The 16,067-nt window shown below is 41.6% G+C and overlaps 1 protein-coding gene across 2 annotated transcripts; it reads left to right on the top strand.

The window, feature by feature from the left end:
- Positions 1–1,006: 1,006 nt before the first annotated feature.
- tcaim (T cell activation inhibitor, mitochondrial) lies at positions 1,007–8,632 on the top strand. Of its 2 annotated transcripts, none has more exons than XM_048261549.1 (10): positions 1,007–1,785; positions 2,138–2,270; positions 2,378–2,528; positions 2,839–3,097; positions 4,033–4,155; positions 4,587–4,684; positions 4,921–5,012; positions 5,271–5,503; positions 6,518–6,649; positions 7,744–8,632. In XM_048261549.1, the coding sequence occupies exons 1-10, from the start codon at positions 1,751–1,753 to the stop codon at positions 7,967–7,969; spliced, it is 1,482 nt and encodes a 493-aa protein (XP_048117506.1). In that variant the 5' UTR covers positions 1,007–1,750; the 3' UTR covers positions 7,970–8,632. The 2 variants fall into 2 exon arrangements, with proteins under 2 accessions (XP_048117506.1, XP_048117507.1); XM_048261550.1 differs by having other exon boundaries at positions 2,233–2,270.
- The last annotated feature ends 7,435 nt before the right edge of the window (positions 8,633–16,067 follow it).

The following is a 16,067-nucleotide window of genomic DNA, read 5'->3' on the forward strand; positions in this document are numbered from 1 at the left end:
GATAAAATATACATTAAACTTAACTATTAGTTATGGAAAAAACATTTATGTAGGAGTTTCTATAGTGTGACAAATAAATCATATATGGTGTGATGAGAAAACCCTGTCATACAAATATGATTTTGGTGTCACACCATGAGGTTTCATGTACTAAGCACAACAATGAGCCATGTGGTTCTGTCAGTTTATATATCTATGGTTCTATACTAGCACTCTAATAACATACCGGTACTCACTGCAACATGGTAACATAGACCAAAGGTAATATTGACAAAAAGTCATTTATTTTGGGCGTTTTTATGTAAAAGGCATCACACTAAAGAACAACGAAAAAGGGTGATGTGGGAGCGCTGAGAATACTTGATTTATTGAGAAAAATATAGGCTATATATGAGAGATAACTCACCTGATAACATTTCAACATCTTTCAGGGATGTCTTCATACTTCCTGAATGAAGGACTCCCGATCCCCAAGGGTCTGAAAACAATTGCCCATTTCAAATACATCAGGCCTAGTGTCACACCATACGATATTCATATTTTTGTTTAAGGCTGATTCAAAATATTAGTCATAGTCATAGTCAAGTTTATTTATATAGCACAATTTAAAAGACACACAAAAAAGCACAACAGGAAAATAAAACTAAAATAATATGTTCATATATATATAGCCTATAATTACATTCCACAATTCATTTAAAAGCCATTAATAGCATATGTTCTTTTAACTTGACTTTAAAAGCACCAATAGTTGATGTAGATCTAATGTGAAATGGGAGGTTGTTCCACAACTTGGGCCCAGCTACTGAAAATGCAAAATATTATGCCTGGACTTTTAGAAGAGGAGACTTATATGTTATCAATGTACTTAAATATGAAACAATTATTTTGAAAATTAACAGACTGTTGAAATGTTGGAAACTTAATTGTTTCTTAACTAGCCAGCAGATGGCGATAGATCTCCACTCGAACGCTAACTTTTAAAATAAAAAAAATCACTTCCGGTCTCTCGGGTAGTCTATTGATTGCTCTTGCCTGGCTTCATATCGATATATCGTGGAGACGTTATCAAGAAGCAGGCGTTTTAAATATTGGTTGCATTGAAAGTATTTACTGCATCAAGCTAATATACGAAAGTATCTGTACATGTACATATTGTAACCGTTTTTGTACTTGTCAAATAACAATCTGAATTTTGGTGTGAGGTTAATAGCCTTTCTAATGTTGTGTTTACCTTCAGCCCTCCTCCACCAACAACTCAGATTTGAAAGAACTGTGGTAGCTAGCTAGTCAACTAAGTGACTGCATTTTTGGCTCGCAATGAATGTAATGTGGGATGATAATCTTGTTATTCGGGTCTAAACCCAAAGTTATTGAACTGTATGATTTTCCTTTTGTACGGGATGCATTCCTCAACATAAAACGTCTCTGGCGTTAAAGGAGGTGTTAGAGGACAGTAGTGACAGTGTCAGTGTTGTTTACGTTGCTAGCAAAGTGTAAGCTAGGTCTAGTGTTCTTGAAAATGCGTGCGTGACATGGGCATATAACGGTGACCTATTTTCAGACTGGTTCTGACTTGAATATTCTGCGAGTTTGCTTGGTGTGTTTCCCTTGAAACCTCAGTGAAACAACTTCTGGGGGTCGCTACAATCTGAATTGTGTTTACACAATTTGTGTTTACACCGTATTAACATAGCGGTTTATTTGCACCTGTGGATGACACTTGTGCTGATCAAAACTGGCGAATGTAATGTCGATGACCTCCATGCTACGTTGCGCTATAAGGTAGGCGACTAGTTAGGTTAAACAAACAAACAAACAAGCAAAAAAACAATTTTTTCTCGAGTTAACGTTAGAACTACTAGATTTGTTTAGATAGTCTAGATTGTTTAAGCCATATCAATCTCATGTATTTGTTTGCTCTTTGACATCGCAACAATTCATAATAATGCTAGTGTTTTGATAAATTGGGTCCAAGATTAAAGGGTTATTTAACTGTCTTAAATATATCTTAGCACTTGCCCTTTTTTTTTTAGATTACTTATAATGTTTTGCAGTGGAGCTGACTTACCTCTCTAGGAATTACTATTTTGGATTTCATTTTTCCATGTGATTTAAACTGTGAATTCTGTTAAAGGGTGGATAATAAATATGCTGCAACACATATTATCCAGAAGCGAGGTCTCTCTGGGGCAGAGGCTATTAATGCTCTGCGGCCCTTCTACTTTGCAGTGCACCCAGACTTCTTTGGCCAGCATCCCAAGGAGAGGGTGAGTTTGAATACTGGGAAAATGGGGCAGCCTAGTATCATTCACATGTAAGCATGCCATTGCTGTGAAACATCATGATGCATTGTTTGCTTTTGTTTGTATTTCAGGAGGTAAATGAAAACTCATTGAAGAGACTAAATGGATACTTAGAAAATCTCACAAAGCCAGGAGCACGGTCTGTCAAACCAACAAAACTAACTTTTTATGTTCGCGACACCAGGGCGAAAGCGGACATAGAGCAAGAGCTCCTTCCCTCAGGTACTGCACTCCTTATTTAATTTCATGTAGACTACTGTTGTCCGACAACTTTAATGTTGTTTGATTTAGAGGGATACGGACACAAAAAGGTACCAAAAAAAGGTAGACTATTACCTGAGCTTTTTACCAGGTGTTTTTTTTTTTTTTCAAACTTAGTAATGAATAGTCACCTTGGTCAGCTTAGTAATGAATAGCACTCTCAGTTTATGGGAAATGAGTAAGGTGATATGATTACTATTAGATATTGTCTTTTAAGTATAACAGTTGGTGACATTCAAGTACATGGTGTGTGCATGTGTGTACTTTCCAGGGTTTCGTTCTGTGAGCTTCACTCTGCAGACTAAGGATGTTTTAAGCACTGTGTTGAACGTGCTGCAGTCCTGCAGCCTGTCCGTGGAGCACATGCAGGGCCTCAAAGCCAGTGGTCAGCACAGTCCCAGTGCTGTGCCCAGCGGAGCCACACCCTTCTACAGGCCCATCAAATGGGACAAAAGCTACTACACCTTCACTGGTTTCAGAGACCCAGAGGAGGAACTGCAGCATGCCAAGAAAGTAGAGCCCAGTCTAAGGTATGTAGCTGTCAGTCATGCGTCTTACTGCCATATGGTTGGCATCAAGCATGCCTGATCTGGGTTGTCCCAAAGGGAAGTCCATCAGTTATTTCTGTTGCTTACTTCTGTCCAAAGTTGCAGTGTGCAATTCTATTCCTATACACTTTTTGTCAAATTCTGCAAATTGCTTCTTAAAGTCCCCTTGGTTTGTCTTCAGTGTTTGCTCTAAAAGAAGGTGTTCGTACACAGTCCAGGGGGGACTAAGAAGCGAGATTAGTGGTATGTTGAGCATAAAGTCTAGCCTAGAAGTCTAGCCAATCACATCGTGTATAGAGTTGGCGATGCTTCTGCGGCTTCGCTGGTGGGAAAATGCATGGGACTCGAGTTGTATCATGAGTTGTATCGCTATCCTATTGCGTGCAGAGGACATTTGAAAGACAACCGTTTATCCCGCCCCTCGGATTGAGCACTGCCAATGGTATCTTCCCAGACCCTACATCTTGATGTGGGTCTGGCTCGTCAGGCTACATAAAGTCTGAAGTGGGTTCAAATTTTACAAACAGAGATGAATATTCCTAATGTTCTAATAGTTACAAACTTTTGCCTCCGTTTGCTGAATTTGAACACACCTTGGGCTTTAGGCTCAACACTTTCACTTTCGTTCTTTCGTACATCTCGTGGCTCTGTAAATGGGAAACAAATATAAGGGGGTTTGGTTGTAATGATTTGGGCTGAGCCATATGCAGTCTCAGTCAACCAACAGAAATGCACAGAAGAGAAGGGTTTAATATGATTGGTTATTGAGCTCAGATTTCAACAACCTTTTGTAAAATCAAATCATGAACTGCACCTTTAACTACATTCTGTTGCTTGTATCAGAAGATTTTTGATTCTTTTAAGCACTGTGAGACAATCTTCATGTGCATGTGGTACTCTTTGTGTACCCACCCCAGTTTGTGGCTGAGGAACAACGAGGCTGAAGCTAGTCGCAAGCAGAAGGCCAGTCAGCCACGCAGAGATGAGCTGCACAGGCTCAAGACAGAGCTCTGTCAAAACCTGGGCCTCACAGACATCAGGTGAGAACCTCCCACCAGTAACTTATAAATGGCTGTGGCTCCTGTGCTCTAGTTACATATTACAAAGCTGCGTTTCTACTTCCAACACTAATAATAATGTTACACAACACTACATATAATGCCATGTAATTATACTGTAATAACATGACATTATATGACTAAAGTCAGCACAGCCACCTTCCTTCCCTCGTGGTTGATGTTTATTTCCAACCTACGTGTTGTGTATTCTTGAGTACTCTATCTCTCGCTTCCATTAGGGCTCGGCATTGGTGCCTCATTTGTATCTTTCTCTTTCTCTGTCTCTTAATCAACTTATATGGTGACTAGGGCTGTGTGCTAGGTTTACCATTCGGAACTAGGTGTCCTCCTGTGTACATGTCCTTTGGACCCAATGGAGAAGTGAGTGTCTGTGCTGGTGTGCTGTTGTGTAGGTGGCAGCGGAGCTGGGGTATGGCCCACCGCTGCTGTCAGCTCCAGAGCCTGAGCCGCCTCGCCCTGCAGAGCCCTGAGGCCTTGCGCCAGCTCAGGGGTAAGGCCCAGTCATGGGCAAAGAGTCCGCTCCCATGCAACGTCAATGAGCTCTGTATATTATGCTCATTCAAATAATGAAACAGTGTCCAAAACGTATTGACAGACTTCCAGAAATTAATTCAAATGAAGGTGTGACCTAGGCTGGAAAATGTTTGTGTCGATTTCAGATTCAGAAGCAGTGGTATCAATATGCAGGGGAGCACATGAGTATTGTTCTCATTGTTTACTTACCAGGGCACACAATACTGTACAGCGACCAGTCAGGGATGAATGCCTCAGGGTACGTCATGCTGGGAACCATGGATGTCCACCACCACTGGACCAAAGTAAGGCTTTTGTCATAATGAGGCTCCAGCTTATTCTGTGACAGACACTGTAGAGTGATTGGACACAAAACTGTTTCATGATAATATTGTGTGTGCTATCATAAAAGACCTGTGTCATGCTTTTACTGTACTTATACTCACCGACTGTTTGTGTGTGTGTGTGTGTGTGTGTCTGTGTGTGTGTGTGTGTGTGTGTGTGTATGTGTGTGTGTCTGTGTGTGCGTGTGCATGTGTGTTTGTGTCTGTGCGCCTGTGCAGCTCTTTGAGCGGCTGCCGAGTTATCGCAGCCTGTTCCAGCAGACGGAGTGGCTGAAGGAGCGCATCAGCCTGCTGCTGGGGGGTGTGCAGGTGATCCACGTGGAGCATCTGGGCCCGGTGCTGCCCCTGGAGGACCACTACAGCACCCTCAGCCACTTCCACAAGAGGCTGCTGCCCCAGAGGCTGGCTCTGCACCCGCGCAGTCTGCAGGGGCTCACCATGACTCTGGAGAGGTGACAACTGCACTGTGTGCACTACTACTTCAGTGATAGTGCTAATACTGACCACATCCATTTGAAAACATGTCTGAACGCACTCCAACCACCTCAAAGAGGTTTTTTGTGGCACCGTGGCAATTGCCACGTTTACATGGCCAGTTTTTTTGTCATTCCGATTAAGCTATTCCGATTAAAAAAAACGTGCCGTGTGTTTAAATGGGATTCCAATGAAGTGCTCTCAAGCACTTTGGGTCATTCCACGTCAATTCAACCAGGGCCCACGCACTTAGGTCTCAAAAAATTCTGAAAAAATTACCAGGTGTACCTATGTTACCCAGGAGACACACTGTAAAATTACTCTTATGTAAGATCAATACTTTCCAAGATACAGCCAGTTTTACAGGGGAGGGGGTGTCGATTTTTGTTCGGCCTTTTTTTGTCAAAGTTCACAAGCCCACAGCGCAAGAACTAAACCATGTAGAAGGCTCAAATTTTGCATGCTGGTACATAAATAGGAATAGTATGTAGCAAAATCGTCACGTTTGGTCTGGATAATCCTGCATGGTCATAGCTGTCCCTCAAAGTTGATACAAATTTTATTGGAGTTTTTGGATGGGCTCTGTTTAAGCCTTCAGAAGACATATTTGTACTCAACATAGGCTCAACATTTATTCTCCATGATCCCTTTCTTGCGCCAGCTCAGGGGTAAGGCCCAGTCATGGGCAAAGAGTCCGCTCCCATGCAACGTCAATGAGCTCTGTATATTATGCTCATTCAAATAATGAAACAGTGTCCACATGCTGTTCAATCGGAACAGGAACGGATTAGGAATTTTCATTCCGATTGAGGTGTTTATATGACCATTTTTATTCCGATTGAGCCGTTATTCCGTTTCTAATCGGAATAGAAGTGTCCATGTAAACGTGCCTAAATGAGGGATGTTGGTTCATGTGTGGAAAAATCTTGTATTATTTACCTCTCCAGTCTTCTCTCTTTATATTATTTCCATGTTTTCTCCTTTCTGTTTAGTGGACGCTCCAGCATTGGCCTGCATGAGATGGGTCACTTCATGATCCCAGCAATCTGTGACCCAGTCCAGCTACGTAACTTCTTCCAGGCGCAGGCCAATGAGGCTCGACAGCGCCACAGACGCCGGGACCAGTGAGTGGACACTAAACTTTACAGCAGCACACTCCTCTCTACAGTGCACACCTCCTTCAGCACTGGGCCACACTCCTCCTCACAGTACACACCTCCTTCAGAACTGGGCCACACTCCTCTCCACACTACACACCTCCTTCAGAACTGGGCCACACTCCTCTCCGCACTACACACCTCCTTCAGAACTGGGCCACACTCCTCTCCGCACTATACACCTCCTTCAGCAATGGGCCACACTCCTCACAGTACACACCTCCTTCAGCACTGGGCCACACTCCTCTCCGCACTACACACCTCCTTCAGCACTGGGCCACACTCCTCACAGTACACACCTCCTTCAGAACTGGGCCACACTCCTCACAGTACACACCTCCTTCAGCACTGGGCCACACTCTTCTCCTATTTCACTCCTCACAGTACACACCTCCTTCAGCACTGGGCCACACTTTGCTTTTCTCATCCGATAGGTGAGATTTATGGGGCAATGAGGATCAGACTAGTTCCACCAATAGCAATGTTACATGTTTTGAGAGAAAAAAAATATCACAGAAAAGTCACTGGATCCCTTTTGGTTTTGTGCGGATTCTTCCTCATTATTATCTTTGCGCCTATTCAGCTGACAATACCTGCCATTAGCTGCTAGCTCATATTTCAGGAACTGCAGGAGATCGCACACAATATTTTCCTGCTTCATTCCTTGTAAACATCTCCCTGCCCATTCGTTTTTCCTTTTCCACCCCAAAATGTTCCCGCCATTTTCAAAAAACTCAAAAGTAAAACTAAACGATCTCATTAGAGTTTTACATACAACTGTCATGAAAATTGGTATACATTATCTACACACCATGTCAAAAAAGCAAAAACTGCTTCATGTGGAAATGTGGAATTTGGTGTGCGTCCTATTTCCTCAGTGAGCTTCAAACTATTCCCACCTAAGGGCATGTCTTCCATTTTTCTTGAACCCTGGTAACACTTGGAGTTATATTTTATTTGTTACATTTACAGTCTCTATTAACTGTGAATTAGTATTTCATACTCTGGGCATTTGTCTGTGTGTCTGTGTCTTGTATTGTATTGTATTGTCCTCTGTTCAGGCTGGAGGCTGAAGAGGAGGACGTGGTGGACACCTGTGTGAAGGACCTGTCTCTGGCGGGCCTCTCTAAAGAGCCCAGTGTGTCGTCCAGGCAGATGATCCCCTGTTGCCGGCGGCTGCTGGAGGACCGCTCCCCTCTCATGCAGGGCCTGCAACTGCGCATCTCCCACTTCTACTCCGTCATGCAGGACGGGGACCTCTGCATACCCTGGGACTGGAAGGGCTGAACACTATGCTCAAGGGACACATACTAGAACATTTCACACACACACAGAGACACTCATACACACTTGCACACACACACTTCAAATGGAAGCACTTTATACTGTCATATCTCCAGCCATATGAGACATGGCTGGAGATATGCACATCTACACCAGCTGGGTTCAGTTTTACAGTTAAAATATCTACAGAGAAAGTTAGCGCTTACATACAGATATTCACATTTTTTTAGCATCAAATTGAATTTGTTGAGTGAATTGTATGTGTGCGCGCTCAACTTTTTAATGATATGTTGGCGTCTGTAGGTCAATCCCCAATGGGGAGATTAGTTTTTGTTTTGAAAGCCTTCAGTAAAACACAGATTGAAGGCTAGTATATGCTGCAGTGCTATAAGTGACTGATGTATATACTGTACACATTATGGGAACTGTAGAATGATGCTGTAAAAGATTATTGTGAGTGTACAATCTGTAAAAAATAATAATGTGCTGTGACAACAATAATTTGTGCAAAGCTGCTGCAAGTGAAACTAGGTCAATGTTGTGTCTTAACTAGCAGCTCTTAGCTCTGTGGGAGAGATGGGTGTTTCCTGCCGTGACCATGTTAAATTTATTTTAGCGATGTCCTCCCACGTTTCACCTTTTATAAATGACTTTAGTTGAATTTAACCTCTGTTTTGAAGTCTCGAAAGTATTCCGAAGTCAGTCATGGCATTTGGTCCAGTAGGGGGAGCTCTAATTCCAGGGCATCAAGATTTGATCAGCTTCCAAGGTCTTGCTCATCTGTATTTCTCAAGTCATGTGCCTTTGAGATTGTTTGCTAGGATTTTTTTCAGGGAGTTTCCATCTGCATTTTTGAATGTGCCCATTGACTTACTGTGATGTCCTGAAGGATATCTTGTTCACAACTACCATACAGTAGACATAACACCATAGTCTATGTGACGTGTATACATGTCATACATGTAAAGTCAATTGTGATGGAAACCATGACGATGGGGAAAGGACAAACGAATGTTCTTGAGAACCCTTTCCCAGTAAATATGATGCGTTCTGAAAAAAGTTGCTAAAACGGGTAAATTATGACGTCCCTAAAATGTACGGGCGGGAAAAGAACTTGCGGGCGGATACGATGAGAACCAAAACAGTATAGACCCTTTCAACAATAAAAACAAAAACAATGCTTGAACGTTCTATTTGGGCCCCAATCTACTTCCTCTGCATTAAGATAACATATGGAATGTTAAAAAGGAAGTCTTGTGGGGCCAACTATGATGCTGATAATGGAACTCTCTTGAAAGGGTCTATAGAAATAAAACATCATTGAAAAATATGTGAAATATTTGTATATCTAATTTACCATTACCACATCGCAAATATGTGTTTTAGTCAACGAAACGACACTTGACCCATCACATCAGTACTGCGACTTTTGAATTATTTGTTTGATGCATCCATGTGTGAACACATTAAACAATATAACCGTCTCGTAGTTGGAGCGCAAGAGAGTAGGCTACAATGGATGAAGTCAAGGTAAAGTTGGCTAGTGGCAGGCTCAGGTTGTTTTTTTCTTGTTCTCTTTGTTTCATTAACTGGTCCATTTTATGTATAATAATGTTATGATGCAGCAAGGTTTGGGCTATGTGTCGTTGTTGTAAGGTTTATCCCTGACGCAAAATGTAAAAAAAAAGGTCGCCCTTTACGTGCTTCAATTGTGCGAGAAAAAAATTAAAGCACATTCATTTGAATGATTTTAGCTTGTGTGTGATTTATCGCGGGCACGGGTCGGGTAACAGGCAAAATATTAACGGGTCCGGGCGGGTGCGGATTTAATTTTAATATCACCACAGGTGACAGGTCGGATCTGGTGCTGAACTTCTCGGGTGCGGGCGGGGGCGGGTCTAAAAAAAATGGACCCGTGCAGGACTCTGCTCTGATTAACACCTGGACATGCTGCACTCTTAAATTGGCCCGGCTCAGAACAGCAGCCTGCTGCACAGTGCGTGATCAGACTGGGACTGGGACTTGAATGAACACTTAAAGCCTGTGTTGCAGGTTAACCACCACTGTTGATTAATGGGTACGTAAAGCACTCAATATATGTATCTCATTTTTTAAAATGTCTCCAAATGGTGTTAAATGCCAGTTTTTGTCGTTTTTAGTATTAGTGGGTTTTTTTTAACGCAATACGGTGATGACGTCACGTTGGGGGCTACATGATCTGCACTTCATTCATTTCAATGCATTCCAATGGACATCTCGGTTACACTTTCAACATAAAGTTTGTATATTTACTCTTCAAATTTCGTCACAGCATTTATATCACAGCTACCCTATGGTCTACCAATGGTAATAACGTTGCCTGATATCAATTTAGCATTTTTTTCTGAATTTCGGGAGGTCTCGTTTTGGAGGGTATGTTTTAGATAGATAGATAGATAGATAGATACTTTATTGATCCCCGAGGGGAAATTCAGGAAATTCAATTTCAACATAAAGTTTGTTTATTTACACTTTACACTTCACGTTACAGCATTTATATGACAACTACCCTATATGTCTAACAAAGATAATAATGTCTTCCGATTTTAGTTTAATGCAATTTTCTGAATTTAAGAAGTCTCGTTATGAGGCTACATAATGCGCCTATTCAGTTCAATGCATTGCTTATAACGTTACGACACTTTTTTTGTTTTGGAAGTGCTGCAAAGGTGAATAGATTTGTAGCACTTGCCAAAAAATGTGTATCATTGTTATAAAACCTTTAAAATATCTAAACAATCACAAGTAGGGCAGTTCATCACAGTCCATCCATTGCAACTGCACTGATGAAAGGTACACCTGTAGGCTACATTGTATTTGGGAAAAGCAGAAGGTAGCAGCATAATGTATTTATTTATTTATTATTAAACAAAACAATCCCTGTCAGTTCCATGCCGTTTTCAACAGCTATCAAGAAGAGAGGTCATGTCATGGATTTTTGTGAATGTTTCTTCTTCTACATATGCATAAGTTTAGTCATCTAGTTCATATGATATTCAGCTTTATTGTCAATGCACAGATTAAATACCAGTAGTCTAAAACAAAATTCATGAAATGCGTTGCTAGACTGTTCATACACATTTTAACCGGCCTGAAGAGCTACTGTCCGTTATTGTTTGTGCAAATAATGTGCTGATTCATGTTCCCTTGCATTTTGCAACTATGAGGTCCATGGTTAGTCTGGCTTTCGCCAGACCAAGCTCAATCTTTTAAGAAATCGAAAAGGAATCGCCGGCAGATCAGGCTGAGTTCACCTAGCCTAGTCCATGGTAGGCGCCTGATAGAAATATTGTTTCATTTTGCGATTGAGATATCCACGCACTGGCGCCCCCGGTTTCAGAGCTATTCTAAATGCAAAAATGCATAGATGGAGTTATGACAAAACCGTGACTGTTAACAAACTATAAGCTATATAAGGTAGGCCCTATGCTAGGCCTATTACAAATTGTCACTAGGCTATGCTGGCGACCCAAATAAAATCTCCTTTGGGAACCAATGGCTTACAGTATCAAGCGGACTTAAGCTGCCACCTCTTGGCGAAAAGTTAATAGTTTTGCATATCAGTAGTAGCCTAATACATTTCACGCAGCTGCGTGAATCACGGAAAGCGACACTTCTAAATGGAACCCAACCCACTGTACAGTAGCTCAAGGTCTGTGGCTAAAGCAGCCATAATGAAAGCGGTATTATTGTTTGGATACTTCACACACACGTGTTTTTTAATTGCATAGACTACCAAGCTGGAATCAAAGCACATCGACTCCCCTCTCATAGGCCTACCCTAAACACGCACTTTGAACAAACAAAAAACGTCTCAGTCTCAAGGTATAGCCAGAGCCATATAAAGGTAGAGTTGCTACAATGGGTGTTCAAAATTCGTTAAGGTCACGTGGTTCATGTAAACTAAAATTGACAATGGATTAGAATGCATTAAATAAACTACTGTTCAATGAGAGACAGAGCCACAATTTTGGGTAATTGACAGACAATAAATGCATTGATATACAATATTTATAACACAGTGTAATTATTGTGTAAACTGTGTAGTTATCCTACCATTACAACAATATTAAATTAAATTCCAGACCGTAGCCTGCTAAATATCGGAAGGTGACCTTTTTCTCTCCCTTTTAGCCTATGTGTCACTTAATATTAATTTCTGTACAAAACCAAGACGGGAGAAAACGCAATAGCACCCACCCCAAGTGTAGCCTAGGCCTATCTAATTATCGTTATAAGAAAAAAAATGACCTACGTGACTCAAGAGCTGTAAACAGTGTTTTAACATCTCTCTAACATCTCTCCAGTGTAATGGTGGGCATGTTAAGTTAACCGTAGCATTACCTACACAGTAACCCCATGGTAATGCGATGCGAGTGATCATAATAACATATAAAACGTGATATAGTCCTTGATAAATAACCAGGGTATGAACTTATAAACAAAAGCATTTTGTCACCGTTTGTCATTCACCGTGCTGTGAATACAGCATTAAGATCCTAGGCTATGAGCTTGAGATTCAGAGAACCTGCATGGTTGTGCTCATCCTGTCAGAAAATAGCAATTTGATCAGTGATCATGCATATCAGCGCAAATTGGTTTGAAACTGGTTTCTAGGGATGGGGTTTACACGATCCTTCACTGAGCTAGTGTCTGCTGTGTTAATATGACCGTGCTGATGCTAACAGCTGCAGCTCCCTCAAATCTATATAGGTTCTCATGCATATTAGGCTAGCTTTTGCCAATGAAAATGAATGCAACATAAAAAAAACAGTAGGCTACTGCTCCTAACTGAAGAAACGTTTACGTTATTATTATTATCATTGTATAACCATTTGTGTAAGCAGAAACATTGCTGTGCTGAGTTCTAAGAACAGAGAGTTCAAGTTAAATGTTGTTGTCCTGAGTTCTAAGAACAGAGAGTACAAGTTAAGTGTGCACCCAGACAGACAGGAACTGCACCCTGTCTGTGTGTGTGTGTGGGAGAGATAAGAGTATGTCACAATGAACTCGCTATGTCTTGCTTCCTATTATCTGTGTGCATCTCATCTGTACAATAAAAAACACAGCTTTTGAGTCAGAGACTGATGGTGTGAGGAATTCTTCCTTACATTAGCAGGCTCTCCTCTTGGTACCAGAGTTTGTGGGCAAAGCCATACTACGTGTTGTGGTTCTTGTATCTATATGTTGGGGTTAAATTCCCTGACAGTTACCAACAATGTTAACAACAAACTCAGCTTCACTGCTGCAAACAAAGTTGGCTATATGCTTCGCCATATAACGAACCAGCTAGCCTTGTGATAACAAAATCTTTACCTTTTGTTTAGTCCACTGAAAGTTATCCACATATCAAACGATTAAATACACAGTTATGGAGGAATTGTTTTGGGGAAGCAGTTGCACTATATCCCACTTTTGCTGCCTTTAAGCCACTTAAATCCATAGCCTAGATGAGCATGGCCTACAACTTGACGTGATGGTGAAGCTAAATGCCCAAGAAACGTCACGTCATAAAGGTTGTAGGCCTCCTACTAAACGCACAAAGTTAATGACAGCTTGTTCCTGGTGGTGTAGTGCTGCCTAATTGAAATAGGGTTTGGCAAGGGGTATCTTATATTTATATGGCTCTGGGTATAGCCATAGGCAAAACTGTATTGGACCGGTTTAACGTTGGTACTAAATCATCCATCGCAAAGAATAATTTTTGTAGCACGTGCAACAAATATGTGTAGGTACAGCCCTGCCCTGGATACATCTCTCAACGTACGCTCAGAGAATGTTTAATAAGGGGAGAACTGCCACTCTCGGAAAACTTCCGGTTTCTGAACTGGTTGCAGTTCATCCTGTGGTTCCACATGAGGGCGCTCGTCCACTAGTGCAGAATGCATGGAGGTCCATGGAGCTGTACCCCTCAAAATCCACTTTTCTCGGGTTATAATTTTTTTTCAAGTAATTTGAATATTGTATTCGAAAGGGGAGGCAAAGAAAATACACTTGGTTGAGTATTATATTTTTAAAAGTCACTTAATTGTTCTAAACAGCCTTTCAAACGTGTCAAGGACGTCATTCATTAGCACAATGCTAGCATATTATGGGCAACAACGACCCAACCTGTAAGAAATCAAAAGGACATAAGTACTCGTTCATTTAACTTTTGACCTATAACCCATGTTGAAGTTATACAAACTACAATCAAATCTGAGATTTGTCAACGACAATCAGGTGAAAGCCGATTGTCATTTAGCCGTCTAGAAACATTTAGCCGTCTAGCTCCATTGACTCCCATTCTTTCTGCACTCATGCCGATCGCCCCCAGTGGAACTCTGGTAGAACTGCAACCAAAATTCGGTACAATGGGACTTAATACGGAGTGGCCAGGCTCTCCGTAGACGGGCTCTGGTGCGCTCTAAAACATTTGGTTTAAATGGAGATGTAGATCACGGGTGCGTTAATAGGCTACTAGGCGCCTAGGCTACCAGTTATCAATTTTCTTGGTAACCTATAACCACATTTATGGTTTTCTACAAATACATCAATAATCAAATTGGCCTCCATCACTCAACCAATGCTAACGGTAACATTATTTTACCTACTCTTTGATATAACTTAAGATTAACGTAGCCTACCTGCAGTAAAAACCAAGCATGTCCGATAAACATTCTCAGATTTATTTCGGCTTCAAGAAGAAATGGGAATTACATGTCATGCAGAAATCATCCTACCCTTATTAGGACGTTCTCTGCGTAAACTACAGTCTTGTCCTTGTAGGAAGCGTAGTGTCTTTCCAACCCACTTTAGATTAACTTCCAACAAAATTAAGTCTCACTGCAACGATGCGCCATCTGGTGGACAAACGACTACGTGACGCCAATACTCGAAATGCAGCCAAATTATTATGATGAATATTTGGTTTTCCTTTAATCCTACTGAATTTGTAATTATGTATCGGCCGTAATTTCCGATACTGATGGTATGTGCGTGCCTGTGTGTGTGTGTGCTTGTGTATATGTGTGCACCACCATCCACAAGCCAATGAGTGTACAGTCACTAAATGTACACATAACTTAAATTTTTTAGACCCCCCCATGGATGAAATTCTACGAAACTTGGCATACCCCCAGAGAATGTCAGGTTAATCATACACATAACATTTGGTGCAGTTCTGAACATCTTAACTGAAGAGAGGGGCGATTAAAGCAGAATGATATTGCATTTTCAATTTTTACCGGGGGGGTGCAAATCACAAATGAGTGATTATGGGCTAGGAGGTTGATGTGGGCCCTTGAGACCAACATACCATAAAAATGTCTTCATCCTTGGTGCCACGGTTCAGGTAGTTATTTAGGAAAAACTGCATTTTTGGGGTTTCGGGGGGCCCAGCACGGGGGGGAGTGGCCCCCGGGGATTTTTCCGTAAAAGTCTAGTGGGGCTACATACCCACCAAATTTCATGTGCCCCGGTGGTTCGGTGTCCCGGGTATCGTTGACCAAAAATTCAGGAAGTAGATGACGGGGAGAAAAAAAAAAACTTTGACAATCCCTATATGACCGCTTCGCTAGCGGCGGTCATAATAATTTAATGTATCCTTCTCGCCATCATTGTGTCCTAAATTCCTGATATCCTTTGTTCTGGGTTTGCCTTCTCAAATGTTGAAGCATTAAAGTATAATTTATGACTCACATAAAATTATGAAAAAGAACATGATTTTGATTTCCTGGAATTCATGCTTTCATGTAGACTGGAGCTGTGTGGGGAACTGGCCAGCTGAAATAGATTTTTCCCCCTTCGCAACAGTTCACTAAATCTCGCTGTCTAATTCATTGCAGACCTAAAAGATATGTTCTGTCCTGCACCACTTAATCCCAGTCTCGTCCACTGCCCTCTTCAAATCTAGCCCTGGGTGCTTCTGTCCTGTGTTGGAAGGAGAAAGTGTGAGGGCTCTTTCCCCATACAAGAGTGCCAGTGGGGAGTGTGGTGCCAGCAGCGTGCAAAGTAAGGACGTGACTGTTCTTTTGCAGGAGTGGGCTGAGACCCCAGCATTAAGGTAATTCAGGGCCTTTTA

This window comes from Alosa alosa, chromosome 13 (genome assembly GCF_017589495.1).
Source record: "Alosa alosa isolate M-15738 ecotype Scorff River chromosome 13, AALO_Geno_1.1, whole genome shotgun sequence".
Taxonomy (NCBI): domain Eukaryota; kingdom Metazoa; phylum Chordata; class Actinopteri; order Clupeiformes; family Clupeidae; genus Alosa; species Alosa alosa.

Bases quoted from the DNA above. Each gene is read 5' to 3' on its own strand.
- tcaim (XM_048261549.1), top strand. From the start codon at position 1,751: ATGTCGATGACCTCCATGCTACGTTGCGCTATAAG. The intron at 1,786-2,137 runs GTAGGCGACTAG...ATTCTGTTAAAG, and splicing joins ATGCTACGTTGCGCTATAAG to GGTGGATAATAAATATGCTG. The intron at 3,098-4,032 runs GTATGTAGCTGT...TACCCACCCCAG, and splicing joins AAAGTAGAGCCCAGTCTAAG to TTTGTGGCTGAGGAACAACG.